This window comes from Pelecanus crispus, chromosome 8, assembly GCF_030463565.1.
Source record: "Pelecanus crispus isolate bPelCri1 chromosome 8, bPelCri1.pri, whole genome shotgun sequence".
In the NCBI taxonomy this organism is placed as follows: Eukaryota; Metazoa; Chordata; class Aves; order Pelecaniformes; family Pelecanidae; genus Pelecanus; species Pelecanus crispus.
The window spans coordinates 5,497,574-5,525,356 of NC_134650.1; the positions used below are offsets into that span (position 1 = coordinate 5,497,574).

The 27,783-nt window shown below is 45.1% G+C and overlaps 1 protein-coding gene across 2 annotated transcripts; it reads left to right on the plus strand.

Annotated features, from left to right (window-relative positions):
* Positions 1-5,015: 5,015 nt before the first annotated feature.
* On the plus strand, positions 5,016-26,410 carry MYOT (myotilin). 2 transcript variants are annotated; one of them, XM_075715549.1, is made up of 14 exons: positions 5,016-5,078; positions 5,631-5,772; positions 6,404-6,427; positions 6,984-7,103; positions 7,707-7,965; positions 14,410-15,012; positions 17,190-17,340; positions 20,218-20,319; positions 22,354-22,403; positions 22,978-23,110; positions 24,223-24,430; positions 24,904-25,069; positions 25,596-25,729; positions 26,238-26,410. In XM_075715549.1, the coding sequence occupies exons 1-14, from the start codon at positions 5,016-5,018 to the stop codon at positions 26,408-26,410; spliced, it is 2,328 nt and encodes a 775-aa protein (XP_075571664.1). The 2 variants fall into 2 exon arrangements, with proteins under 2 accessions (XP_075571664.1, XP_009491834.1); XM_009493559.2 differs by lacking the exons at positions 5,016-5,078; positions 5,631-5,772; positions 6,404-6,427; positions 6,984-7,103; positions 7,707-7,965 and adding an exon at positions 17,134-17,148 and having other exon boundaries at positions 14,576-15,012.
* Positions 26,411-27,783: the final 1,373 nt, after the last annotated feature.

Sequence of the window (27,783 nt, forward strand, 5' to 3'; positions counted from 1 at the left end):
CATCACTTATAACTTAAAGAAAAGGAGACTTGTCAGAGAAAACAGCTATCTCAGTGACCTCCCAGTGTTTTCTTGGACACTGAATGACCTCCTCTCATCTTTACTGCTACGTTGGACAGCCACATACACAGCCTCATACACAAGACATCTTTGCACTCGCACAGAAGCCCACTACTTCAATCACATGAAACCAACTAGCAGTAGCAGGGCTGCTCAGCGTCGCAGCCAGAATCCAAATGCTCTCAGTACATTTACTCTCCCAAATTCACTCTGCCCTTTGAAGCAGCACCAGCCACCACGTTCAGCACACCTGAAAGTCTCCTCATTTATAAATATCCTGAGCCCCAATGTCATTAGGTCTCAATCAAAACCAAGAAATTCAGACAAAAACAGTGACTGTTCTGGTGATGAAGCTTATAAGCCTTTTATCTATTCCCATGAACTCTCCTTTATCCAAATCCAGTATTAACAGAAAACATCCAACACACTCACAAGAAGCAAATTGTGAATGGAAGCACCACAGAACAGGAGATGAGAACAGAGCATCTAACATAAACCATGCACGTGAAGAATGAGTTTGTCTACAATACAGGGTGCTGCAAGCAATGTGGATTTCAAGGATGGCTTCTGCTTTAAACAGTAGATGCCTACAGCAGCCGAGCACCAACAGACTTCCCAGTGGTGGGGTGTCCTCTCAATTGCCTAGTAGCATCTCCTTTGGCAGAAGATTAGCCTAGCCTTCCTCGAGCGCTGGCAGCTGCAACATCCCATATAGAGCTGCCTGTATTTACTGTGTGAACACTGGCTGCTTGGCGTGTTACATGGCATCAGTCCAGTTTCGCTTGCAACTTTGACAGCCATCGTCTTTGGCCGTGGTCTCTGCCATACCAGAAGCGCCACACAACCGAGTAACTGTCTTGAGCACAAATGCATAAACTAGTGCTACTCCTGCTAGGTGCTAACAGTCAGTGCCTGTTTTATCATGGCTGGAAACTTGTCAGAAGCTGTTCTTACTCATTTCAGTAGACCAACCTCTCTCCAAGATCTTGCTTCTCACTCCAGATAAGGTGTGTCCAACCTTGCTGAGCAAGCTTTCTGGAGTACCTCACAGTGCTTTCTTTGCTCTTAAACCACAGCCTGCCACAGTCCCCTCTGACCACTTCACTTACTCTTGCTAAGGGGCACGTCTGTGCCTTCTGTTTCTGTGCATGTCTTGCCTGATTCCAGACCGATCACAGACTTGGAAACAGAGTGGAACAACCGAGCGTGATGGCACATCTACAGGAGAATTAAGTCTTCTGTTGTACAGAAAAAAAGGGGGCATAGGTCCTCCAATGCAGTTTTGTTAATGCTGTTTCAGTCATGTGGAACGATCTTTAAAGCAGATATGTCAGCCCAGGAACTCCTTTCACACTCTACACGTCTGATTTTTCACAGCCCTTTTTCTTTAGAGGAAAAAACCAGGAAAAACAAATCAGCCAATTTTACAGGTCCTGAAAACTGACTATACTGACCATTACCTGAGAGACTGCAAGGAGGCAATGCAAACAGCATCACAGGGATCTGTGGCGGAGTACAGCCAGGACTGGTTTGTGGCGGGAACCCGGGGCAACTCAATAACATTGGCTTCCCAGGCCCGCCTCCCACATCCAAGGGTTTGGGATTATCCAGCAGCCCTTGCATCACAGCACAGCCCTGTTGATGACCACGTGACATAACCTTGGACAGGAGCCATCCTTGAACTGCTTGAGAGATACTTATAACTCAAGAGCAACAGAGAGAAATATGAAGGCCATGGGTGGTCCATGTGTAACCGCTTGGCTGGATCAGGGCCAAGGGTAACATACTGCAGGTTCGGATGAGACACACAGTGACATGTTCTCATCAGAGACATCTGACTGCCTTAGAGCGGCCCATTGTCTCACGTGGCTGCCTGCAGTTGTCACATGGCTACACCAGTCAAATCCAACTAGACTGCAAAATATCCTTCACTGTCATCGGTTATGACTGTTCTGTAGAGTGACAGAAAGCAGGAGAGAGAGAGGCAACAGATCTCAAATAAATTATTTGGACCAAATGGCCATGCAAAGCCTCTGAAGAGTTCAGATGCATATACTGATTTTATTTGATGAGATGGGTGCTTTTGTAGCCTACTGACCTGTTCGAGGTAACTAAATCCTAGTCTGTAGAGGTGCCTCCATATCTCTGCACCACGCACCTATCTGCATCTCTACAAATGTGACTCCAAGACAGGGTGACAGTCAGCTAGAAGACCCCAGATTTGAAGTTGCTCTACCTACCATGTTACAAATGCTCTAAGTACCAAACAATACCATATGGAACCGGGAGCATCAAGCACAGGATACAGACCATGAAGAAACACATACATTTGTCTGATCTAGAACATTGTCAGGGTGCAAAGAAACAACTGTAACCTTAAGGAGAGACTTCTTACTTGCCAAGCCACAACCACTCACACGCGGTTCTTAGCAGGCTGCACACACAAAGCAAAACTGCCACAAAGGCAGTGGTTCAACAGGGGAGGAGCTCCAAAGGGGACAGTTACAGTGGCCTTAGCAACTGATTACTCAACAACAAACAACAGCTTTGTAACCATCTGCCAATACCTTAAGGTACTGTTTGCATGACCACAGACACATACAGGCGCAAACACAGGACTTGGCAGTGTGTGACGACAACAGCTACCAGATAACTAAGGCTCTGAATTTGACACCGCAGGTGCTAAGAGTGGGAGAGGGTGAACGGCTGGCTTAATGGATGGGGAACACAAATCCCAGGGCACCCTTTAGCACGTCAGCAACTGAGGAGCATTGCATCACACCAAACAGATCGGCAGGGGACGTATATTGCTTCCACAGCCAGCAGAAAGTCAATTCAGTTATTTCCATGACTTCTCCTTGCTGACAAAGCAGGTTCAATTCCTGTAGCTCAAAGGCAGACGTAGGAGTGCTGTCTCCACATCTCCCACATGCTGCTGTCTCTCAGTCCGGACCCACACTTTTCATGCTCACTCCGGAATTGGAGCGTATGACAACAGCACTGCTGCTGCTGCAAGTTATTTATTGAGACCAGCATTTCTACTAATGCAACGGTACACATGCGAAACAGCAACATGAGATCATTAGCCTGCAGTACTCCACCAAGAAAAAGCTCTCTTGCCATAGGGCAATGGAAATAAAGATGAAATCTGTAAACCCTTCATTAATGAGTACCATTAACTACTTTTTTGCATCAATCCAGGATGCTACAGTCCTCATGTGAGAAGGATCTGGTAGCTGGTTTATGAGGTACCATTTTCACTTTAGCTAAAGTAACAAGGGTTTTCTTTAGAATCTTCCATCCAAACACAGAAAAATCCTAACTCCACCACAGAGCCAGGTTTCACAGGTGACTTGGGTCTTTTTTGACAAGGGTTCATTTCAATAACCTTGGTTAAATGTCTCCATGCTCTGGAGGTGACCTGAACCTACTCTCAAATACTAAGGATGCTTCTATTTTCTCTGGCACATACCACTTGCTCTCCAACCAGCATATGCTCAGTTCACAAAAAAGCCAGCACTGTGGTGTAAGGAAAAGGAGAGAGTTCCAAACACACTGATTTATGTTTTTCTTTCCAGGTTCATAGGGTAAATCTGAAGGCTAAGCCTCCTTGCAAGTCTCAACATCCTGGCAGGGCCAGAGGAATGTCACAGTAAGTGCAAACACTGTTGAGTCAAGTATATTCTACCTCTTAAAGTCTCTGCCTTCATCCTGCCCTGTTTATTTTTCCACACACACTAGGAAAAAGTGGAAAGCCACTGGTGTTTTGCTGACCATTGGTTCCTCAGCCAATGAAGTCTCTAGCAGCCGTTCAGTCCACCAGAGTCACACCATTTTAATTCAGCCATTACCTATTGACCCTCAAAGAGTAGGTTACACGTTTTTTTAAATTATTATTTATAGCATTTTAAAAATATTTTGCGAGGGTCAGCTCAAGCACACCTTCAGCAAGTGACCAAGAGACAAGGGTCATCATGAATATCAAGATCTGGACCCTAAGCTCTGGAAAAGGGCTTTCTGGCTTGGAATATTTCCTAGCCAGAACTGCTAAGAGAATTGATGGAGCAGGTGACATGACTGGAAATGCTTGAGGGGCTGCCACACAGCTTAGCCATTTGTCAGCCTACTTCAAAGATTCACTTCAGAACAGATAGTTGATTTAGAGCACATACTTGGTCAAGAGCTGGGGAACTCAGACTGTCTAGAGACACACTCACATCTTAACTCATGCTGGGAGGGAAAGAGCTGGTAATCCAAGTTATTTCAGAGAAAAGGCAGATTATAAAAAGACCAGTGCCACAGCAAAACAAACGCAAGCACTTCAGTTGCACATTTATATGCAAGACACATGGTTCAAAAGCTAAATGAGACAGATATGAGTGCACATCAATGTTCCACCGTGGAACAAGGACATATCTTGCACTGCAAATATTTGATCATCTTAAAACTGCCTTTCTTGCTTAATCAGGGACCTTACTGTAACCTCTGTGTCAGCTGAGCTTTAAAGGAGGATGTCAGGACAGAGTACCAAAGTTCCTGCTCATTTCTCTACATTCAGCCTCACTGTAGTTACCACATACACCACAGAAGCCAAGAAAAGCTGGACCTGGGACCACCTAAACTATGCAGGGATCCCTGTAGAAGGGGCAACGCTGGTCTTTACATAAAGACTACAAGATGTGGGCAATTAATTGGCTTAGAGCTATAAGACCAGCAACACTTACTGGTTATCAGCTTCTCTTTCCACTAACTTGGTGTTCACAGTCCAGGGAGGCGTTTCCTCTTGGAGCACTTGAATGGAGACTCTCCACAGGGTATTTATTAGGTTGGCACATGAACAACAGGTAAAACACTCCGAGATTTTCTTCTGTTTCAAAGTAAAGTGCTAGCAACAGAGCCAGGTTTCTGCATATGAGAAATTCAAGCTATAAAAATCACTCTTCTTTGCTATATAGATGCAGAGTCCCTCGGCGAGCCTGACTGGGTCTGCCTACGGAAGCACACCTGTGTTTACAAAGGTAAAGAGCACAGGTTGTCTGAACAACATTGCTCGTTCTGCAACTACTAGCATTAGATTTTAAGTTTTCTTGCTCCATCAGAAGGTATTTTGAGGCTGGAACATTGGTTCATTTACAATTCAAAAAAGCCAGCATGCTTCATTAGCGAGGCTATCAAACTAACATCTTAGTTGGTAAACGATCCAGACAGACAGAGCCACTTAGAAGAATTCATCTCATTTATTTCCTACAAAGGAGGCTGAAGTGGAAACCTCTCAGAGTAACCTCCCTTGTTATGTTGTATCCACTGGAATAGATGTTTTTCCTGCATTTGTATCTTTATTTAAATGCATAAGCAAGCTAAAGCCTTTACTGAGCACCAGTCTACAGGTGGAAAAACCTCCACTCACAACCCACTGCAAATGTATTTAGAATTAAATCAACCATTGTAAGTAAAATAAAAATATGGGCATGAGATCACCTTCTTCACTGAAGGGTGTACCATTCCGTAATAATTGCTCCAGTGGGGAAATACTTATGTCAGCCATTTAATATCAGTTTTTCCTCCTCCAGGGTCTACAAAACATAAAAGCTACGAAGGGTCAATTAGTGGTATTTGAATGTCGCATTTGCGCTACACCCACCTTACAGGTTCACTGGTACAGAGAATATGATCAGATAATAGATTCTGCCGATTTCCGAATACTGCGAAAAAGTAGGTATTACTATGTCTGTTTGATGTGCAGTAATTTTATTGGGACAATGTTAAGACCGGAACAAGAACTGCTATAAAAATGAGGAGATCGTACATGTTCACAGAGGCAGAGTTAAGTTTAAAAGTGTCAAACGGCCTGAAGTCACAGACTGCTGTACAGAGCCTGCGCTTCCTCTGGCAACGCGTGAGCAGATCAGGCACGATGGGAGGAGATTGCCGTGTTGTTAGTTATTAATGAAAGTACTACTGAGCCATGGAGGCATTGTCGCCATATATTATAACTACTGATGAACTCAGGAAAAGAATTGGCAATATAAGCACATTTTAAACAATTTATCGTACTCCCAGGCATAAGGTCATAGCTCCAGTGGGCCAAATTCACAGTAACTAATTCCAAAGTCAGTGGAGCTCTTTCTATAGCACCTCAGTGGAGAGGTGTTTGTACCATCAGGTTCCAGCCAAACCTGAGCTTCCCCTGTCCGGATGGTATTTCTCTTGATGGACAGAAAGGGAGATGGCCCCTTTTGTAACTGGGGGGACAGCTGAGGTGGGAAAGGAGGTGAGGGCTGAAGGTCTTTCTTCCATTCTGACATTATAACCATTTAATTTTTTTCTTTCTTATTTTGAGCAGAAGCTTGCTCATCAGCTGTTCCTGGTAAGTACACTGCACATTTTTTGTTAGACATCTTATTGGTTAATTACCCCAAGCTTAGTTTTTCCCACTTCATCCAAGATGAAACAATAATGTTCAAAGGGGAGCTAGAAGATAATATTCAGAGTCTGGCTAAGAGCTTTCAAGTTCTTGGTTTTGACACAAACACCTGAAAGGCCCCAATTTATTTCACAACACAACGAAAAAGGTACCATCCGTTTTACGTTCAGTCAAAGAAAAGTACCCTATATATTAATGAAAAACATATCAACCATTCTGACCTGTGATCTTTTCTGGGGTTTAAACTTGTGCAAGAGAAGACAGAATTTAGCAAAAACTTTGTGCCTTGTTTCTTTAAAGAGTCACAGGAAGAAAGAGACTTCCTTCACCTTTGTTCCTTCCGAACCCCTTGACTTCCTATGCCCTTTACATCACTTTTTTTGCACTTCATTGCTGCCAGGCCCCATCACTAAGTAGCAGTCCTTCTGCAAGGACCAATTCCTACAAGTTAACATTTGGTTTTTATGCTACAACAACATATCTGAATTTGTCATTTCAGAGGAAGTCTGCACCCTGGTTATTACAGAAGCTTTTCCAGAAGACTCTGGAATATTTAAATGTGTTGCTGCAAATGAATTTGGATCTGCAGCATCCAGTGCTCGCCTCTCTGTTTCCCCAGGTAAGCACACGGATCTCTGAGCTGAGCAACTAAGCACAAGAGAATTTGCTGCTGCTCAGCATCAGGCAGCATCACAGATATTTGCCAAGCAGAAGCCAGACCCAAACACTTTTGCAGGCTCAGCAGAAGACAAATGCCCCAAAAACACAGTCTGCTTGCGTACTTCTCAAAGCTGGATGCAAGTTGTTCCACATTTCTGCTTTTGGCCCCTCTTCCTCCTGGGTCAAGCATGACAAGGTGGAGATGTTGTTTTCTCTCACAGAGGAGTCTCATCCCTGAGCTTCACCCCTTCAGGGATCCCAGCTTAGCCCAACACATTGACTGTATCTATACCTTCTTTATACACGACTTGTCTGTCTTGTGCTGGAAGCCATCTCCAAGCAGAACAGCACCTTGCATGGAAACCAAAGCTCACCAGCCCTGGTGAGAAGTCAGGTTTGGCTAGCGCAGCTGTGCAGGTTTTGGTCTACACAGACCCCAGGCAGGTTGAACTCTCATCCACCTGCGCAGACACGTACCAGTTTCCCTTCCTGTTACTGCAGCATGTTGTACTGCTGAACCACCACTGCTTTCTACCTGACTTGCGGATAATTCTACTTCCAGGAGCAAAAGAGCTGGAAAGCTTTGCAGGCGCTGCCCACAGGCCCGCTGTGCAAGTCACCATGAAGAAACCCACCTTCCCTAGAAACAGCCAAACAGGAGCCAAGGACCAAGAGGCGGCTGGCCTGCCATCCTACAGCGCAGAGACCCCAGGGCTGGGCGGTCGAGCAGAAGCCACAAACTTTGGCCAGACGAACTCCAAGAGTGAAGCTGAAGATTTTCATGGAGCTTATGAGAATTCGCCTCAGGCTTCACCTCTGCGGTAAGACAAAGAGGAAAAATCACATCCCTGGGTTAGTTTTACACAATACTTAGAGGATGAACTTTCTAGAGACCCTGGTAATACAACTGCAAAGCTCCGGTGCCCCATACCCTAACAGGGAAACGTGCACATGCAGTAACCTGAGCTGTTTGCCTAAATGACAATGGGAACGTGTAACACCAGGCTCATTTTGACAGAGTGTGTTACTGTCTAAAGGCTCAGGTAAGTGCCTAATGGCATTTGCAGACGTTCCTATCTGTAAGTAACTTTAAAAGCATCACCTCAAATAATTAGCCTCTAGAAGACCTTTGGCTCCATAGCAGAGCATGAGGCAAAGGTCATTATACCTGGGAAATTTCAAGGTACTATTCTGTTGGCACCACCTTCCTCTGTAACCTTGGCCAAGTGGCATCACCTCATGTTTCTGTTTCCCATTCTGTAAGACAGCAATAGAACTCGAGATCCTGTAAGCGTGGTGCAGATTGTACCCGCAAAGCACTCTGTGGAGGAAAAGTACTGAACCAGCGACCCACTGGATAGAATGAGAACCATCCCACGCCATGGTAGGGACACTCCTTGCCCAGGAGGTGGAGATTTTCCCCCAAGAATAAAGTGTTCCCTCTTAAAACAAGACTCCATCCAATTTCTGCCCCAAATGCAGCTAGCTCTCAAGTAGCTTTGTACTTATTGTATTATTAGTTATTCTGTTTAATTATCCCAGAGAAACAAAACAAGTCAGAACACACATCTTAGCAATTCTATCCCAGACTTCTGTAGTGTTTCTCGGGTGTTCATAGGAATAACGAAGACCAATGGTGACAGTTAAAAGGTCCAAGCCCAGCACTAGAGGATCTACCTCCGTCCCATTTGCAGAGAGCTATGAGGCAGACGTGTGCCTCCTCTCCCAGCTGAATGCCAGCGTTGCATTGCAGCGATACTGTTACATCGTGTGTAAATGGCTGTCCGTGACAGAAAGCATTCTCTGCGTTACAGATTATTTTTGGATGTACTCAGCCACTTTAACGAAACTGGTTATTTTAACAATTCTGAACGTCCTCCTCCAAATTCACTACAGGAGAGATCATATTGCAGTATAGGTTTCTCCATGCACACGATTTTTTTTTTTACTAAATCACTGAGTTAAGATGGGTTTGCTTCAGCAACCTGCAGATTGCTAAGGGGAGGCTCTCAGTTTAGCCCCAAGCCCCTCCATGAAATCCAGACATGTTCCAGGGACATCAGCCGGGACCCGAAGCAGACCCCACCGCAGAATCAAACCCTGGCTGAAGCTAACTTGCATGCACTTTGGGAGACTGCAGCGCTGCAAAGCTGCAGAGGGCTTGCCTGCAGCCTGCGATGAAGCCGTGCATGGGCTGTCGTTTTCTCCAAACCTCACGAGCCAAGCATGTGAATGCAGCACCGTATTCAACTCAACTCATGCTTAACTACCCCAGGTCCAAACACCTAGAGATAAGGCTGAGTTTGCTTGGGAATATCTAACACAGACCCATGTTGCGTTGCTTGCAATCTTTACCTCATGATTGTTTTAACAAGGGCAGGCTGATAATTGTCTTCTGAGCAAAACTGAAAGCCTTTTATAAAATCTCTGGCATAATTACCTCTTGGAAGGAACGGGGGCAGTAGGAGACATTTGCTAGCTGTCCTTTTAGAACACGACTAGTCTTCCAACCTCTCTCCAGATTTCTCAAAGGCAGCAGGAAGCCTGTATTTTGGCATTTCTAACAAGCAACCTGTGGGGAAGTTCTTTTAGATGATACTCGCTGCTTAGGATGACTACTTGTAAAGTTTATTGCTTGCAGCAGTACCAGTGAGCTGTGGTTGAGTTTTTATTTTTAAAGTTCTGGTTAGTTTGAAATGCAGCACCTCACGTGCTGCATAGGGGGCATATAACACACCACCAAAATCAGCTATGTAATAGCTTTTAAAAATGTGGGTTATATAAAACATTAACTAGTGTATAGAGCTGCAGAGTGCTTTTGATTAACAGCAATGCTGAAACAGATTTTCAAAGGCATTTACGTGTCTCAAGGTACAGAGAGAAATCTACTAAATTTTCTAGATATACCCATCTGTGAGCATTTAAATATCTTTAAAGCCCACAGTCCTATTGCCACGTGCTTTGAAACATCGTTATGAATGGGAGTCAACATTGTAAATGTTGCTGTTACCTCAAGCTAAGCAATCATCTCTAATGACTAGCTGTACAATAACTCTCTCGTTAGACAGATTTAGCCGTATAACTCGCCCATGCAGCTTATATGGTTGCAACTGTATTACCAAAGACAAAAAGAAATACCGACAAAGACAGTGATGACAGAACAAAGCTATTAGTGGGAATAACTATAAACTGAATGAAGTCCTTGTACTCATAATTCTCCAAATTATTGCTTAGCAACAGCCACTCTACAAAGGCTAGAAAATGCAATTCTAGAAGACTGCCACTACCAGCAGCTCCTTTCTGAGCCCTTTCTATTTGCAGCTTACAGCGTCCTTCTCAACAGCCTTAAAGAAGCAGAACAAAATCTATACTGATTATTAAATTTATTACAGGAACTTAATCCAAGCAAAAGAAGAGGCTTCAGGCACTAAGTATACTGCCAGGTCTTTCAGGTAGCTTTTAAAGATTCCTTAATAATTAGCAAAAGATTCTTAACTTTTCCCTAGCCATTTGTTGCTATATGACTCAAGCAACTAGGAGAACCCGACCAGACGCGACGTGTCACCATTCACAGAAAGCAAACTGAAGCAGTACAGCAAAGCTCGTCTCCAACACCTTGCAGTGCTGGGCAGAGCACTATTAAGTTACCCTAGCACAGGCTATGAGATTTTTTTTTTCCCCCCTACCTTCTGCATCTCACGTTTGTCTGTTCCTTCTCTTTCACACGAGTCATCCTAGTTGCGTCCAGCCTTTTAAGTGCATAAAGCTGTCCTTAAATCGGTGCCTTGCAGCCAGCTTCAGTTCTGAAACGAGCACGCTGCACCCTCATTGAGGTCGATGGGGAGGCAGGGAGCCTGCCTGAGCACAGAGCCTGACCTTTAACATGCTCACAGCTTCCTACAGGGCAAATGACTATGCTACAGCCACCTTTCTTTTAAAGCACTCAACCCTCTCTGTGCAAACTACAGCATTGGGTTTTGTTTGGTTTTTTTTTTTTTTTTTAACCAGAAAAAGCACATAACCTCTCCAACAACCAGGGACCCCCGCTTCCTCCCTTAATGACTTTCCTGACGAGGAATTTAAATAAATTAGCACTCAATTAACACCTGCTACGTAGCTTTAGCTCACGAACGCTGGGCTGATGTTTAAATGCAAACACTAAATGGGGATTAACTCGTGAAGATGGCTGTGCTGAAAGGCTCGCCGGTACAAGGAGAGGCAACCGAAAGGCCAGGCGCAGCCCGAGCGGCGGTATTTACGGGCTTGGGTTTTTTTTTAAACAGCCTGTATGTTAGGCAAGAGTTGCCCAAGTATAATTAAGATACTTAAACCACTCTAGTGCTAATTTAAGATGTAATTAGGCGTTGAAGCCTTCGATTAAAGAGATGCAAATCACTTAATCTGCCAGCAGGATCTGTTGCCGTTCCGGTGCAAACATCTTTTAATCCAAAATTCTGGAATAATACACGCAAGCAGCAAACTATCATCAAATAATATTTTACCATCAAATATATTTCGTGCTATTCAGTTCCCGGCTCTTCAGACACATCCATGAGCAATGCCAACTGCTCTCGATTAAGCTCCGGGCTCGGGGGAGGTGGGGGTACCGGGGGGCTCGGTCGGCTGCGCTGCTGGGCGGGTATTTACACAACACTTACGCCTGGCTTTCAAGTATCTGTTGCCTTTAAGTACACAGCCTTAGAAGCAGTTAAAAGAGTGTTTTCACTACAGAGGCAATTAGCTACAGCCAATTAGTAAATGGATTAAAAAAAAAAAAAAAAAAGGAATTCCACTGAGATAGCGAAGTGGGATTTGGGGATGTTTAAGCATATTGCAGCAGTCGTTCCTCGCTGCTCCCTGACGGCTGTTATAGGAAAAAAAAAAAAAAATCCAAACAAACAAAACAAACAAAAAAACCCCAAACCAAACAAAAACCCCCAAACAAACAAAAAAACCACACCACACCACACAAAAGAAAAACCACAAAAAAACCCCCAAGCCCCCCAAAAATCCTTGCTTTTCGGGTCAATAGCGCTCGACTTCTTCAATTCTTCCCCTTCTCCCGCTGAAGGCGGGGAGGCAGCGGGGAGCAGGGAGGGGAGCGCGGCCGCCCCACGGCCGGGCGGGGAGGGCCGCAGCCCGCAGCCCCGTGGCCGTGGCCGGGAGGGAGGGAGCCGGCCGCAGCGGCGGAGCCCCGGGAGCGGTGCCAGCTCCCCCGGTGCCGGCTCCCCCGGTGCCGGCCGCGGGACGGGCAGCCGTGCCGGCAGGCTCCGCCGCTGCCCGCGGGCACCTGCCCAAAAACCGGGCTCCGGCCCTTACCCGGAGGCGTCCCCGCGGGCCGGAGACTCTTATTGTGACACGGGAGCGGGCGGGGGGCAGCGGGGCCCCGCTGGCACCGCATTAAAGCCGCGGGTCCGGGGAGCCGCGCAGGGGCCACCATGCCAGCCCGGGGCAGGCAGTGACCGGCCCTCCCCAAAACACTGCTTAAAGCCGGGTGGCAGCTTCTAGGCTGTAGGTAAGGTGCTGTGTTTGCTCGGGTTGGTTTGGGGTTTCTCCGTTTGGTTTTTTCCTTCTTTTTTCCTTCGAAGCTGCTGAGGGAGCTGGCGTGAGAAACTGGAGCGTGCGGGGTAGGGCTGAGGTGACAATGCACCTTTACGGTAACGTGGGACGCAGCAGGGGGAGAACCAAAACGATTTTTAAAAAGCAAAGTGTCTCTATTATTACTTACTGCTTCCGGCTTGTAAGGTCAAAAGTCTCTTTGGGTTTCTTTTTTTTTTTTTTCACCCAAATCAAGGTGGAATGATTTGAGGAAAAACGTAACTTATCCGTCGCTGTGACAAGTGAATCTGCGCGGCGTATCTTGTTGAAGCGCAGTATGCCGGAAAATAAAGTAAATGCCGGTTTCTGTGCATAGCCTGTAGGTAAAACGAATGAATCGCTGTGCAGGCAGCGATACGAAAGTGGTATGAAAACAAGATTCAATGAGTTTTCTGCACTGGTGAATGAGAACGTACCGTGGACAACGCTCCTAAACTTGGAGCCAGCTTCAAATTCCAAGAGCATGACAAGGGGAAAGTTAGGTAACTTTTACCAGAAAACCTCTGTTTACGTACAGTTAATTTACAACTAATATTGATAATTACCTTTAGGAAAGGAAAGCTTTGAGTCTTTAAAATGACGGCGATGTCTTCAGCTGATCTTCCCCCACGGGAATTTATGACCTCGTGGAGCCCTTCTTTGGGCTCTCCGATGAGAGGAATACAATATACTGTGTATATATAGCAGCGAAACAGCTGATCTCAGTGGGGCAAGATTACAATTTTTTCCAGCACATGTAACTCTGTGGATTTATATTCTCATTTTTTATTAGTAGCTTTATGCTTATTTTGGGGGGTTATTTATTTATCCTGGAGCTGAAGTTGTTTGTCAGTTTTAACAAACTTGCTCCGTTTGCTCTAATTAAACTTTCCTTTTTTGTAAGTCGATGGAAAGCCCACATTTAGATAGCAAGGACCTGCAAAATAAATGCAGGACCTCTGAGCAGTTCGGCTTACCCTACTTTATCCCGCAGCTATGTCATTCAGGCAGTAACAGCAAATCTCGGGAAATCGCTTCAAACAGAGAATCACGGTCTTTGGCATTCCAATCCCAAATCTCAACTGGATAGAAAAAGCTCTGAATTCAAAAACTATTAGAGAGGAAATCAGGATAGTTGATTTCAAAGGTTTCATTTTAGGCTTAAAAGTGGAACCTGTTTCATGCTTCCCTATGGTGTAAGGAATTTCTCGGCACAAATAGCCAATTCTCTGAGTAATAGTACTTCCAGTTTTTTGACAGGGCACAAAACTGCAGGACCCAGAGTTCTTTAGTTAAGTTGATACGTGGCAAATTACCTTGCTTAGCAGTAGTATCTATGGTGATCTGTAGACTTAGGCAGGTGGTGGGTCGTCTCAATAAACCAATTCCTATTTCTTTTAGAATTTACTGGGCTCTTGCAGATAAGATAGCCATGGTGAGCACTGCACCTGAGTCAGATAGTGACTTGCGAGGGTCACCTGTGTGACTTCCTATTGTAATCCAAAATGTTCATACAGTTCTGGAATAGTTCTAATCAATCCTAAATCTCTTCAATTCAAGCTTAAGCTTTAATTGTCAGTTGCCTGAACTTCGTACGCTTTGGATTGCTAATGACTGCTCACGCCACAGTATTTTTGTGATTCACATGGTGATGTACAATTCATTTTATCTGTATTGTCTTCCTTAAGGGAAAATCCACACCAAGAAAGCCTCTATTCTGCAAGGCAAGGGTTCCATTCTATCCAGGAGCCCAGCCAAGAAAGCTTTCGTGGCCTACCACCTAGTTTTTACCAGTCACCTATCCAAAGCCAATTATCACCAACAAAAACCCAGGACAGCTGTGAAACCTCTCCTATGAGTGTCCCTAATTTCCCATCCGTTTCCTCTATGTGCCAACCAACCATGTTTAACTACGAACGTCCAAAACACTTTATCCAGTCTAAGAATGTGTGTCAAGGGCAACAGCAGCCTCCGGGACCCGCAGCCTCTACCGAGTCAAGCAGACAAATCAAACAGTCCTCCATCCTAATACAGCCTCGTAACCCAAGTGGGCAGAAATTCTCCTCCTCGTCATCGCTGAGCTCTTCAATCACGCTCTCCTCGCCTTCCTGTAGTGCCCCTAAGGAATCCACATATCCCGTCACACCTGCATCTGCTCAGTCTCCTGCTAGCTCATCATCCGGGCAACAGCTTATATCCATGCCTAACCAACCCCCTGCAGCATTCCTGTGCTCAGTGCTACCCTCGCAGCCCGACTATAACAGCCAAACTCCTTCTCCTATGGAACCTCAGTAAGTATATACAGGCTTCTAACCTCCCCTTGCTTTCCTCTGGCCTGGCCTCTCCCATGCACTGACCATCCCAAATCCAGCTGTCCGGCAAAATGCCAGCTTGGCCGAAGCCAATGGTACAATTCCCATTGACTTCTGATGTTCGAGGCAGGATTCTGCATGAATCGGGTTAAGAGGCTGAGCGCTTGCCCTTGGTGTCTGCGTGGGAAGAGATGGGTGTCCACCAGGAATTAAACTGCACAGAAGTCATGGCACGGGCTGCTGTGCAGGTTTTCTGGGGTAGGTTGAACAGTTTAGTTTGATTTGATGGAAATCTCTTGTTGAAGAGTATCCGAAACAGAAGATGGACACGCATCTCAAACAAACTTCTCTCAACAAACATGGCTTATGAATGGGGGGCAGGGAGGAAGGCAGTAGTATTTCCCGCATATAAGCAACTTTAAGATTCCTAGTAAGTCTCAGCACTATTTTCAGGTTCCACATCATGATGAGACTCTACGCTCACCTACAATACCGTTTCCATTAATCATATGTGCTAACAGAAAGGTAGCCACTTGAAAATTTTACCCCTTCAGACCAAAGACCAAATTCTTTCCTGAATATGTATTATATCATTTTGCCTTTGGGCTGCAATCCAAATATCTCCCAAGGTCAGTGAGATCTCAAAGGGAGCTGGGTCTGGCCTTCTCACCAACTTGTATTCCTGCCAATATTAGCTGGAGGTCCTGGGGAAAGTCAGTGTAGAATATGCAACAGACACACAACCGAGGACATTAGAAAGGTGACAGGGGCAGGGCGGTCCTGCTGGCTTGGATATAAATTGAGGTTTAAGCATCAGTTTGTATTCAGGAAATCTGAATGTTTCTGGGGGTTGGTCTGGTTTTGTTTTTTAACCGCAGCACTGTGGGAAGCAGAAAGGTAAGACGGAGCAGGCTAGCTGGGGCACTCAGGAGTGTTTCTTAGAAGTACTGCAGGAGGGTGTGGGGGTTAGGTATGCATCTTGAATAACCGCTGGGTTTTGTGTACGTAGTGTGGGCTTGTTTGTTTTCATAGCAAAGGGCTTTGGTGCCTCACTATGCTTTTCACATAAGCTGCTCTTAAATGCAAGATCCTGCAAGTTGAGGAATTATTTTCCTCATTATCCTAAAAATGGGCAAATGAGGACATGAGACACATTAATCTGTTGGGCAAATTATTAAACTTTTTAAGTTATAACTTGGGCAAGATATTAAGTCCAAGCAGTGCTGGGAATACATACCAGAATTATAACACTTCTACCCTATTCCAGCCAGCAGAACAAATTCCCAAGTGACAGGAGGAAGAGGATTTTGAAAATAATTGCTGAACGCAACTGCAGCATATGAAGCCCCGCTGCGTGTAACGAACGGGGTTAGATCCTGCCAGCACAGAGTGCTGTGACCTCTATGACCTCTAGTAGACCTTCGCAACCCGTTTTGAGGGATGCTCCTCTTTTCCTAGCACCTTTCAGAATCAAGCCTGCTATCTAACTGCAAGACTTGATTGTGTCTCTTGGCTATGGATTACGGGATCAGGCTACATGGGGGGGTTGCAGCAAGGGCTCTTAAAGACCCAGCCTAGCTTGGGGTAAGCTTGACTATTGAACATCTGGACAGAAACACGATATGAAGTAACTTTCTGGGGCCAAGAAGAGGAGGAGAACTAATAAGCTATTTGTTCATAGCTAATGAACTAGTTTGTGACCTTGCTGTGGATTTGCAGCACCCAGGGCCTTTGTAACAATTGAAATTGTAGAGGAATGCAGTTTTTGAGGGAGAACTTGCTCCTGGACAGACTCGCATTGCTCGGTGGAGTTAGTGGCTCCCTCAAAACACTCCTAGCCTTACTGCACGCACCTGAGTTGGGGCAGGGACCACTGCAGGGTGTAAGGATGCTGAACAGTGACCCACAGCAAACTGCTGCGAGTGTTGTGGGGGGACAGTCAATGACTTGGCTAGACCATGATGCTTCCCCTTAAGTTTTTGATACTCAATTACATCAGCTGGCCTATCTATGTCCCAAATGCTTTACAGGTTCATTTGAACCACAGTGTCTAGGTAGCAGGTTCACATTTTTGTATGTATTCATTCTATGAAGCTGTAGCAAACAGTCAAGCAGGTCTACAGGAATAACTTTGTTTTCTCTTCCTGCATGAGTAGTTACTCACAACCAATGTATAACAAACAAGCTAGCATCAACTCTATGCAGAAGACATCAGACCAAGAAATTCGAGGAACAAAAGAGGCCCTCATTCAGGACTTGGAAAAGAAACTCCGATGCAAAGACAACCTTCTCCAGAATGGCAACCAGGTAAGAGAAATCTGCTGATTAAAGAACCAGTTTGCTCCCACTCTCGGTAGTGCAAGCAGGGATGCAGAGACTAGTTCTAGTGCCCCAGAGCCTGGAGCCTCCAAAGTGAGCTGAAAGCAGAAGGAAATGCAGGAGCAACATTGCTCAAATACCTTTACTCAGCACCTCAACAGATCCCAGCAAGAGTTCTTTGAGCCATTTATGACCAGAATATTCTTTCACTGTGAGGTTTCTGAATTATTCTGTTAGAAATCTTAGAATCATAGAATCATCTAGGTTGGAAAAGACCTTTAAGATCATCCAGTCCAACCATTAACCTACACTACCAAGCCCACCTAAACCAATCAAGGGTAGACTAGACTAAACCATATCCCAAAGTGCCACATCTACCCGTTTTTTGAACACTTCCAGGGATGGTGACTCCACCACCTCTCTGGGCAGCCTGTTCCAATGCTTGACCACCCTTTCCGTAAAGAAATTTTTCCTAATTTCCAGCCTAAACCTCCCCTGGCGCAGCTTGAGCCCATTTCCTCTCGTCCTATCGCTAGCTACTTGGGAGAAGAGAAATGTTAAAAAAAAAACCAAATCTCTTCCAACGGCGACTCCATTTTTAATCATGGCTCAGGGCTGGTGTAAAAGGCATAATTCTCAAAGATTTACATCCAACCTCTTTGTTTCCCAACACCCCCTTCGCTGTCATTTTTGCTATTAGAATGCAAATAGCTGTACTGGTGGGCCAGGTTCAGCTCAGCCCTGAGAAGACCATTCCCAGTAGTGGAGCAGCACATGGTTAGTGCATGATGAAAGCTGGCCTGAATGTGTGGCAAGAGAGAGACAGTTGCTGTAAGTCTGTCTGTAGGCATCTACTGTGGCAACTGAACGTCTGTACCTCCTGTGACTTCAGTAAGGGATGCTTGACTTCTGAAAGCCTGATGCAGCAAGATGACTTGGAGCTGCTATTGCCTTTCCATCTTATCCTATCATCGTGGCTGGCACCCACCTTTCAAGCTGTCTTTGAATTTGTGCAGTCAAATTAATAAGGCTAGGGTCAGGAGCGAGGTACATACACACAAGAGAAAGGTACATGTTTAGAGCCGTGGCACAAAGCTGAACTCTCTGCTGGGGATCCTACTGCCATGTTTAGAGCCGTGGCACAAACCTGAACTCTCTGCTGGGGATTCTGCTGAACATCACATCCACAGACAACTAGAAACCCAGGGAGAATCCCTCAGTTCTCCAGACACAATTTCACCCTGACTTTCAATGCTAGGGTTAATAAACCACCTCATATCATTAGAAACTTGGAGAAGTACCAATATTTGAAAGCTTATTCTAGACACCATCACCACATGTGGTAAAACTCTTTGATTTCCTTTTATATGAACAACAAATCAAAGAAATTACATGAGCTTTTATCATAAAGTCTGTCTCCTATAAGAAGGTCTCCTAGTCTCAGAACCTACTTATTTATTCCGCAGACGGACAAAATGCAATCCCCATTATCAAGAAATCCAAATGTGGGAGACAAATTTGCTTACCAGTAGGGAAGCATATTACAGCGAGCTAGAGCGAGCAGGTCTCTAAGGTGGGAACCTTTCTGCTGGCTGCAGGCAGACTGGTAAAAGCCCAGTGTTTATAGTTTCCATCTTCTTTTCCCTGAAGTAGAAAGGAGTTTTTCCATTACCATCAGTGGGAACAGGTTTGTGTCATATATATATAATTTTAAATATTGAAGGAAGAAAAAAAACAAATTAGGTAAAATCTGACTTAATGTGTCCCTAACAGGAACGTTCTATCTGCTGTAAGAAAGCTTGCCATTGCAAGCCAGCTTTTCTTCCCATTGGAAGCCAGGCTAAAAATAAGGCTTATGCAATCGCCATTCTGTGTCCTCCTCCCCTTGTCCTCCAACAACGTCTGAACCAACTGGCCAATCTCAGCCACACTTGATACAGCTGTAATGACCTCAGGGATATTCAGCTCTCGCAGGTTTTGCAAAAGGTCTCCCTTGCTCTCTTCTAAAGAAAAGTCCCACAAGCCTCCCCAAGCCCTTATCTACGCAGGAGTAGCCACACACGTCCTGTACACAGCAGAAATTCAGTCAGAGCTTGTCCTCACTTTGCAAAATCCAAACCCAAGGTAAACATTGTTGGAAGTGAAGTGTCAGGTGTTCTGGTGCTCGGGGGACTAACATACTCAATCTCTTCTAAAGTAACCCAACTGACAGAACTTGAATTTAGCTCTGCTCACATTCATCCCTGTGTGCTGCATCCATATTGTAGGAACTTAATGTTACATGACCGAGATGCATTCTTGCCTCCTCTCAGGACAGCACACAACATTTCATAAGGTGGCTGTTGCGCTGGCATCAGCTTCCCTTGTGCTTTCAGGGGTACTGGTGCTCCTCTCTGGCTGTTTCTGCTTCTGGCGTGGCTCTTGCTTTTTTGGGGGTAGGGGATGCTAGCACCCATCATGCCTCCAGCTCCTGAAGTAAATCCAGAGCTGAATGACTTGGGAAGTTTTCCGAGTGCTAACAGAAAGGTACCCTGGGACTTACTCTGGTTTCTGAGCTAATGCCATCAGCTACCCATAAATAATCCCAGTGGAGAAAGAGGAGGAGTGGAAGGCCACAGATGGCATTAGAGAGGCTTTGATGAACAGGCAGTTTAATCTTTTATGCATTTCAGCACTGTATATATTGAGGCTGACTTCAGTAGGCATCACTGCCTGCAAACCCTCTGCAACAGACGTGGTGTTTCTATTCAGCCGCTGGTTTCATTGACAACAGCCTGAATTTGTGGCACATTAATGTGATCTTACAAGCTGATCTGAAATAGTAAATGGACTTCTGACTAGAATTCCTCTCCGCTCTGCTTTAAGCGATTAACTTATGAAGAAAGAATGGCTCGCAGGCTGCTCGGACCAGTAAATGCTGCATCTGTGTTGGAAACACAAAGTGAAGACAACATGCAGAACACACAGGTAAATGGGGACCTGTCTCTAGAACAATGATTTCCTGGTGACTGTGCTGTGACCTGCTCGTACCTGAATAGGGCAGAGAGTTGAGGTTTTCTTGGTACCAGTGCAGGAGAGGGAAGGGAAAGGGACAGCTCTCTCTGGCAGAGCTCTGGATAGTAGGGATTTGGGGTTTTTTTGGGGGGGATGGTGGCAGAGAGGGAGAATTTAAGCACTATCCCCTTGCTGGGCCTGATCTGTAGGAATGACCTCTCCAGGGAGGAATTACAACAGCTGCCGCGCAGCATGTTACACCCTGCCTGTGACAGGCAGGGAGCAGCACAGCAAGGGATACAGGTACCCACTCTCTAAAAGCCCAAGTTCAGACTTGGCCAGGACAGCAAGATTTACACCTGTCACTGTTTGGAATAAGTGACATTGACTACAAGAGGTCAGGGATCGGTTGGGTTTTAGCCCCTCCAGGGCCCTGCAATCATTAAGAGACAGCAGAGCAGTTATTTTAGCAGTCCACATGCTGATAGACAAGAATCTGTTACTACTGGCATTTTCAGAAGCATTTTAGTTGGAGACTTGCATCGTTCGTTGGTTATTCAGGCCAGTTAAAACCTCTCTTTGGCACTTCTGTGATCAAAGTCAGTGGAAATGTCTGTGATGTGGCACTGGGTACCTGTGCAGCCAAAGAAAACATCCCTCCTGCTGCATGCACGCAGAGAGGCAGCAGGCTGGCATACACCTTCCAAAGTGCAGTTAGCAAAACTCTTCAATGAAAGAGACACTTCACATCACAGCAAGGGAGGAATATAGAATTTGAGCTATTTCTCCCCAACAATCACCTGAAAACAGCAGGCAAGAAGGGAACATTATGGATTCCAGAGAGAAAGGGAAACCTCATCTTTTGCAGAGAACAAGGAAACATTCAGTCAAAACACGACTGACAACTTTTCAGGGTGCATCAAATGCTGCATAAAAAGCAGGATTGGAAGGAGCGATTGGCTTATGTTTGGAAGATCTTATTCCCATTGATCAGTCTTATTTTTAAATATTGTAGTCACTGATTCATTCAGCCTCCTGATTCCTCAGGAACTTAACTACACAGTCAGTCCATATAATAGAGCATTAGAATTATCTTCAGCAACCTCATCCCTACAGCATCATTTCACAAGACAGGTAATAATTGTACAGAACTTGTGTGAATGAGCAGGTACAAGCAATCGCCTTTGGACTCAGCATTGAGCTCAGTCCAGCAAAACCCTTATTCGTGTGATGCTCCCCCTGAACTGAAGACTGCTTCTGTGCTCGAAGTTTAAACCCAGGCTTAAACGTTCCACAGGACTGGGCTACAGAGCACAGAACCAAGCATGGTGATGGCTCAATGCAAACACCCCAGAAATTTCCATGCAGTGTTTCCACTGTCTGACTCCATTGCTAAAATGAGTCACTGGTAATAAATTCTGCTTGTATTTTCCAAACATCCAAGTTCTTAGCAGGAATCAATCCTGGGTACTTTAGCAGATTTACTCATGTGATTGTAGAGCTGTCGGCAAGCTTAGTTGGTGCTGTGATCTAGAAAGAAAAATATTTTCCAGCTCAGCATGTGTTCATTGCTATTGGTACCATATTTAAGTGGGCACAATACAGTGCTCTTGCCAGCAATTCCACTTCTATTCCTGCTATAGGGAAGGACACTCCGTACTTAGCTCTCATTTTAGATACTGCCAGTAGTACTACTCCCCTTTAACAAAGGTTACTGGCTGGCCAAAAGTCTTGTGTGCCAAAGAAAACTGCTGCACCTACCACCTGTGCAGAGCGATGAGAAGTTGTCCCATTCTATTAATAGTACTTGTTACTGTCATGGCAAAGCCTAGGGTGAAAATAGAGTGTATTAGCTCCTGATGAAAGTTTCTTTACCTCTTGTCCCAATGACTTCTGAAGTATTCAGTTTGCTTTTAAGCAGCAGTATACTGACTTAAAATGGCTTCTCGTTCAGTTTATAGATAAAACTTTATAAGCTAACTCACCTCTCCTCTTCCTCTTTCCAAGCACCAGAACGCAGAAAACGTCAGACTGCAGGTTCCTACAACACATGTAAGGTAATGCATAAATTCGTGCTGCGCTACTCTTCAAGATCTTATTTCAAATGTTTCTAGACAATGTTAGTTCTACTTCATTACTTATCACTTTTTCTAAAGTAATAATTACTAAATTCATTCACTCCCTTTCAACTAAAATGCTACCGTTTGTGGATGGTTGACGATGCCTATGACCTTAATCCAGTTAATTCTAAGCATAACACTAAAGGTTTAAAGTTTCCACGTACCTGGGGCAAATATGCTTCGTATTCTAGAAGATAGATCTCTAGACAAAGCAAGCGCCAACAATGTAAATGACAACACATAGCATGATGAAACACAGACTACATTGCTCTTGTAAATTCTTTTGGATATTAGGCCAAAGATGAAGGTTTCATATGTTTTGCTTCTGTGTTGAACAACTTGAGCAAGATTAGTGGTCGATCAAAACTTGCACCTTACAGCTGAAAAACAAACCAGAACTGTAGCGTTGGATTCCTAAACGTGTTGAAGGACTCTAGCTGCAATCGGTGCTTCAATGTCATTTGCGCTATGGTAACTTTTACACAATTAACTGTTTCTGTCCACTTTTTAGGAGCAGACCGTCCTCAAGAGGAGATGAACGTGGACATGATGCAATCCAGGAAAAGTTTTTTCAGCCACGTTTTACACAAGTGCCTGAAGACGTAGTTATTGAGGAGGGACGATTCTGCAGGCTCGACTTCAAAGTAATACCAGCCTTTCACTTTCAGCCCCATTAGCTCTGTGGGGTGTGTGGCATGGAGGGAGGTCTCTGAGCCGCAGTGTCTTTGCACTTTAATGAGCCAGAGCACTAACGGCAGATGGTGCAGGGTTTCTCCAGGCAACATCAACAAGAAATAGGAGAAGGGTAAATCTTCCAGCATTTTCCCTTGGAAAATGTAGGTGGAATTAGCTGCATAAGAATATGGTTACAGCTAAATAGTGGTGAATATGGACCACCACAGAAGACCTTCTAGACCTCACTGGGCAGAACGAATATTAAGGCTCTGCTGAAAGAAGGCATTTAAGGAGGTGACCTTGTGCTTTGCACTGGGGCTCCACTGACTTCAGTGGACACATGCTGGACACCTGTCCAGCAAGCCTTGTTTAGGACTAGCCTGGCTTTAATGAGTCTTCCCTGAGGTAACTGTGCCCTTGCTGGAGCAGACAGTCTGGCAAGGAAATGCCCCAGTTACAAACAGACAAAACGCCGGAATGGCCTGAAGCTGCACGGCAATTGTACCAACCCTAGGGTGAGAAAGAACCTAGGTCTTCCACACATGCAACGTGACTGCAAAGGCTATTTGCTGACTGTGGTTTGGCTCGGTTTTTCCTAATCACTTCCAATCCATTTTTCTTAAGTAAACTCTTGCCAGACTTTGGCATTACCTTTAGCCATTTTGGTGCAAATTGCTTAACTTCTGAACGTCACGGACAACCTGGAGCATGTCCGCTGTTTACATACATTATCAAAACAGTATGGATGTGAGAAGTGTGGGATTTAAAGGCTGTTTGTCCCCTCCATGAACCCACAATGAGTACCTTTGGCCTAATCCAAACTACCTCACAGGATGGGAACAACAGGGGTTTGCAGGAACAGCATCCACTGTCTTGTAGCTAAAGCTCATCTCTCCACAGTGCCTCACGAGCCTTCCTCTCTGTGCAGCTCCACATTAATATTCAAACCTAGGCAAGACTGTAAAATTTTGCAGTAGGATCATGATTTGATCATCTACGGGCATCAAACTCCCTATTGCATTGAAGGGTTTTTATTATCTTAAAGCTGTTTAACTCTTCACTGCTTTCCTCTCCTTCACAGGTTAGTGGGCTGCCAACTCCAGATGTGATGTGGTATCAGAATGGAAGGATGGTTCATCAAGATCAGTTCCATAAAATGATAGTGTCAGAAAAGGGATTCCACTCATTTATTTTTGAAGCAGTCAAATCATCTGATGCAGGGACATACGAATGTGTGGCTGTCAACCGTGCAGGAGAATCATCTTTTGCAGTAAAAGTGGAAGTAATTGGTAAGACTGAGAGCACTGATTACCTGGCCACACATGGAAAATCACAGTAATCTAATGCCTTCCTCTGTGTGTTTGGGACATAAAACAATTAAGAACCAGAGGTAGATGTCCAGATATTCAGGCTCAAACTATAACAAACACCTTACCTTTTCCAAGACTATTTTAATACACACATCTGGGATGCCATATTTCTTCACGGCACTTCTAGCGGGGTATTTAGATGTAGTGGGATATCCAGAATGTGAGACTTACTCATCTCCCAGAACTGATAATGTATGTTGACTGACTCTCCTCCTAAAGCGGATTGTGTCTACTACACCCTTATGCTCATGGGAATTGCCTGTAGGCTAAGGAGTTGCAGTAAGGAACATGTGCCCTCCTGAATTTAGTATTCTGAAATCTTAAAAAAACAAGCCTGATATTAGCGTTCAATACTTACAGTAACCCCTTCTTGTCTTTCCCCTTTAATTTAGCAAAAGAGCACCACACACCTCCAACTTTCATCTTCAAGCCACAAAGCAAAAAGGTTTTTGAAGGAGATACAGCCAGACTCGAATGCCAGATCTCTGCTATCCCAACACCCCGGATTTACTGGAAAAGAAACAACGAAATGGTACAATATAATACAGACCGAATAAGGTATCCTACTAATGAGTTGGCTGTTGGTGTGTTAGAAAACAATAACCAGTATTTGTTAAGTCAAATTTGAATTGGCTGGTTTCTAAAAGCAGCAAGCTGGAAAGCTCCATCTGCCCCTCGTTCATGACACATGGAGAACAGGCCCATGTGCTGGACAGGCATGATGCTCAGTCTTGTTTTGAGGGCACAGAGAGACCACTAACCAAATGTCACTGTGAATTCCAGCAGCAGTTACAAGGCCCACGGAGAAGCATGGCTTTAGGACTGAAACACCCAATGCATTCACCATGCTCTGAGGCTGCGGGGCTACAGAAGGGCCTTGATATCACCTGAATGGTATCACGATGTGTTATCACCGGTGACTTGTAACACAAATGCAGTGTTTATCTCTAAATAGTTTACAGTGCCCTGCAAGAATTGTTCTTGGGCTTTCTCAGCCCCTCAGCATGTAAACTGACTCCCTGATTTCAATGTCTTCACTCCTTCCTCCTCCAAGCACTTACACACGAACACCTTCGTTTTTCAGCTTGTTACATGACAATACTGGAAGGATTTGTCTCCTGATTCATAATGCAAGCAAGAAAGATGCTGGCTGGTACACCGTATCTGCCGTCAACGGAGCAGGCGTGGCCACGTGCCATGCCAGGCTGGAGGTTGCAAGTGAGTACCACATCACAGTGCCACAACCACAACCGCCACTGGCACTTGTATTCAGAACAGACCCCCAAGATTAAACCATAGAATCATTTTGGTTGGAAAAGACCTTTAAGATCAACGAGTCCAACCGCAAACCTAACGCTGCCATTAACCTAAGCCGGGACTGCTGGTAGGATTTCTCTCCCAAGATACTGAAACTAGACAGAAAGTAACTATCTCAGGAAAAGCTCATATTTGTTTAGTGCCAAGACACTACATCATGTGTCCTCTGCATGCTGTAAGCATCTGCTATCTGCGCTGTTTAAAGGCTACAACTTGACTGATACCAAGAAGGGTGGTGAATATAGTGCTTTCCATAAACCTCTGATGTCTGAGGTATGGGCTTGTCTATTAAATTCTTCCTATGGGATTCCTGTTTTATGTTGCAGATAAAAAGCAATTGGGTTGCTGTACTATGGGTCTTTCCACAGCCTGGGAAGACACTGCAAGAGGCTTTTTTTCTCTCTTCCAGCACATCCACACAAGCCAATCCCAGCCCCCAAGCTGTTACGGGTTCGACCAACTTTTAGCAAGTATTTGGCACTTAATGGAAGAGGACTGGATGTGAAACAAGCTTTCTCACCAGAAGGAGAGTTTCAGCGTTTGGCTGAGCAGTCTGGACTGTATGAAAGCGATGAACTTTAACTAGAAATGAAGAGGAAAACTCACACCTATAAAAGACAATTACAACATAGATGCAGTTAACTGGTGATTGCTCTAATTAGCAAAATACCTATCTACATATTTTTACTTTGACTCTTGCACATTCAGCTGTTCCCATTTTATCATGTAGATTTTATTTATATGGGTTGGTGAATATAACCATTTACTGAGTATTGTATTTTAACTATAAAGCCTAAGGAAGTAGGCTAATTAGTTTTTACAAGTGTGGGTGGGTTTAGTTCCACCTGTGCTTGGTTACATGCTAAAGTAGATTGGTTTGTACTGCTTCTCTAATATCACTCTTGATGATAATATCAGAAGTCTGTACTGTCTGAATACTAAAACCAAATAGACTAGAGTGTTTTTATGAGAATAAATTAGAGGCAAATAAAATTTTAAATATTCAACATCAGCTGTGACTCTTCCTTGATGTCCCAAAACCAGCTACAGATGCCCGCCATCACCTGCAGCCTGGCCAAGATGGATCCTTACCCTACAAGCCTGCTGCTGGTCCCCTCCCTTTCCTGCTCTCCCCATTTCTTGTCTTCTGACAGCTGTCAACTATTTAGCATAAACTAGCTGCTGGCACTCCCTTAGCACTAAAACACGTCAGTGAATACTTTTTCTCCTTGCACACCTGACCCAAAAGCTGCACCGTATATCATGAAGTGTTAAGGCTACCACCTTTTCCCCTTCTTGCTCTTTTAATCGAGGAATGGCTACGATTTATCTGCCTCTTTGCTCGCAACAAGCTGTTGAGTTGAATCAGCCGAACAGTTTGCATGCTGCTATTCACAGCCACCTTGCTCAAACAAATAATAAGCACCACAAAACCTGATTTTGCCAAACTCCAACAAACCTAATCTCTTAAGATTTTTCAACTGCAGTCGCTACGGGAAAATTTGTGAGGATGGAACTCGCCTGAGCTCCTCTCGGGGGGTGCACAGCAATGCTGCTGCTAGTCAGCAAACCCCGTGAGCAGCTTCCAGAACGGGAAAAAAAAAATGAGATCTTGGCTTCACGCCACACGGCTCTATCATTAAATAAACCCCCCCAATCTGAACCGCCCCACACCCACTATGAAACTCCCAACAAAACCCTGCAGCCCTACCGCCACGCTTCTCCTCGGGGCTGCCCGGGCGATGAACTACAGCGAAGTAGCTCCCCTGCGCTGGGCTCTTTGGGGCTTGGGTGATGGAACGGACTGGTCGCCAGGTCGCCCGCGGGCTTCTTTGGCCCGCACGGACGGCGCGATGCGGGGGCAGGGGCGCGGTGCGGGCGCGGTGCGGGCGCGGTGCGGGCGCGGTGCGGGCGCGGCCCCGCTTCGCCGCACGCCCGGCAGCCGCAGCAGCGCC

What these genes read in the sequence shown, in the direction of transcription:
- MYOT (XM_075715549.1), top strand. Translation starts at nt 5,016, where the DNA reads ATGCAGAGTCCCTCGGCGAGCCTGACTGGGTCTGCCTACGGAAGCACA. An exon ending in CCTTCTCCTATGGAACCTCA is followed by an intron (nt 15,013 to 17,189) that starts GTAAGTATATAC and finishes CTGCATGAGTAG; the next exon opens with TTACTCACAACCAATGTATA. An exon ending in TGCCAGGCTGGAGGTTGCAA is followed by an intron (nt 25,730 to 26,237) that starts GTGAGTACCACA and finishes TCTCTCTTCCAG; the next exon opens with CACATCCACACAAGCCAATC.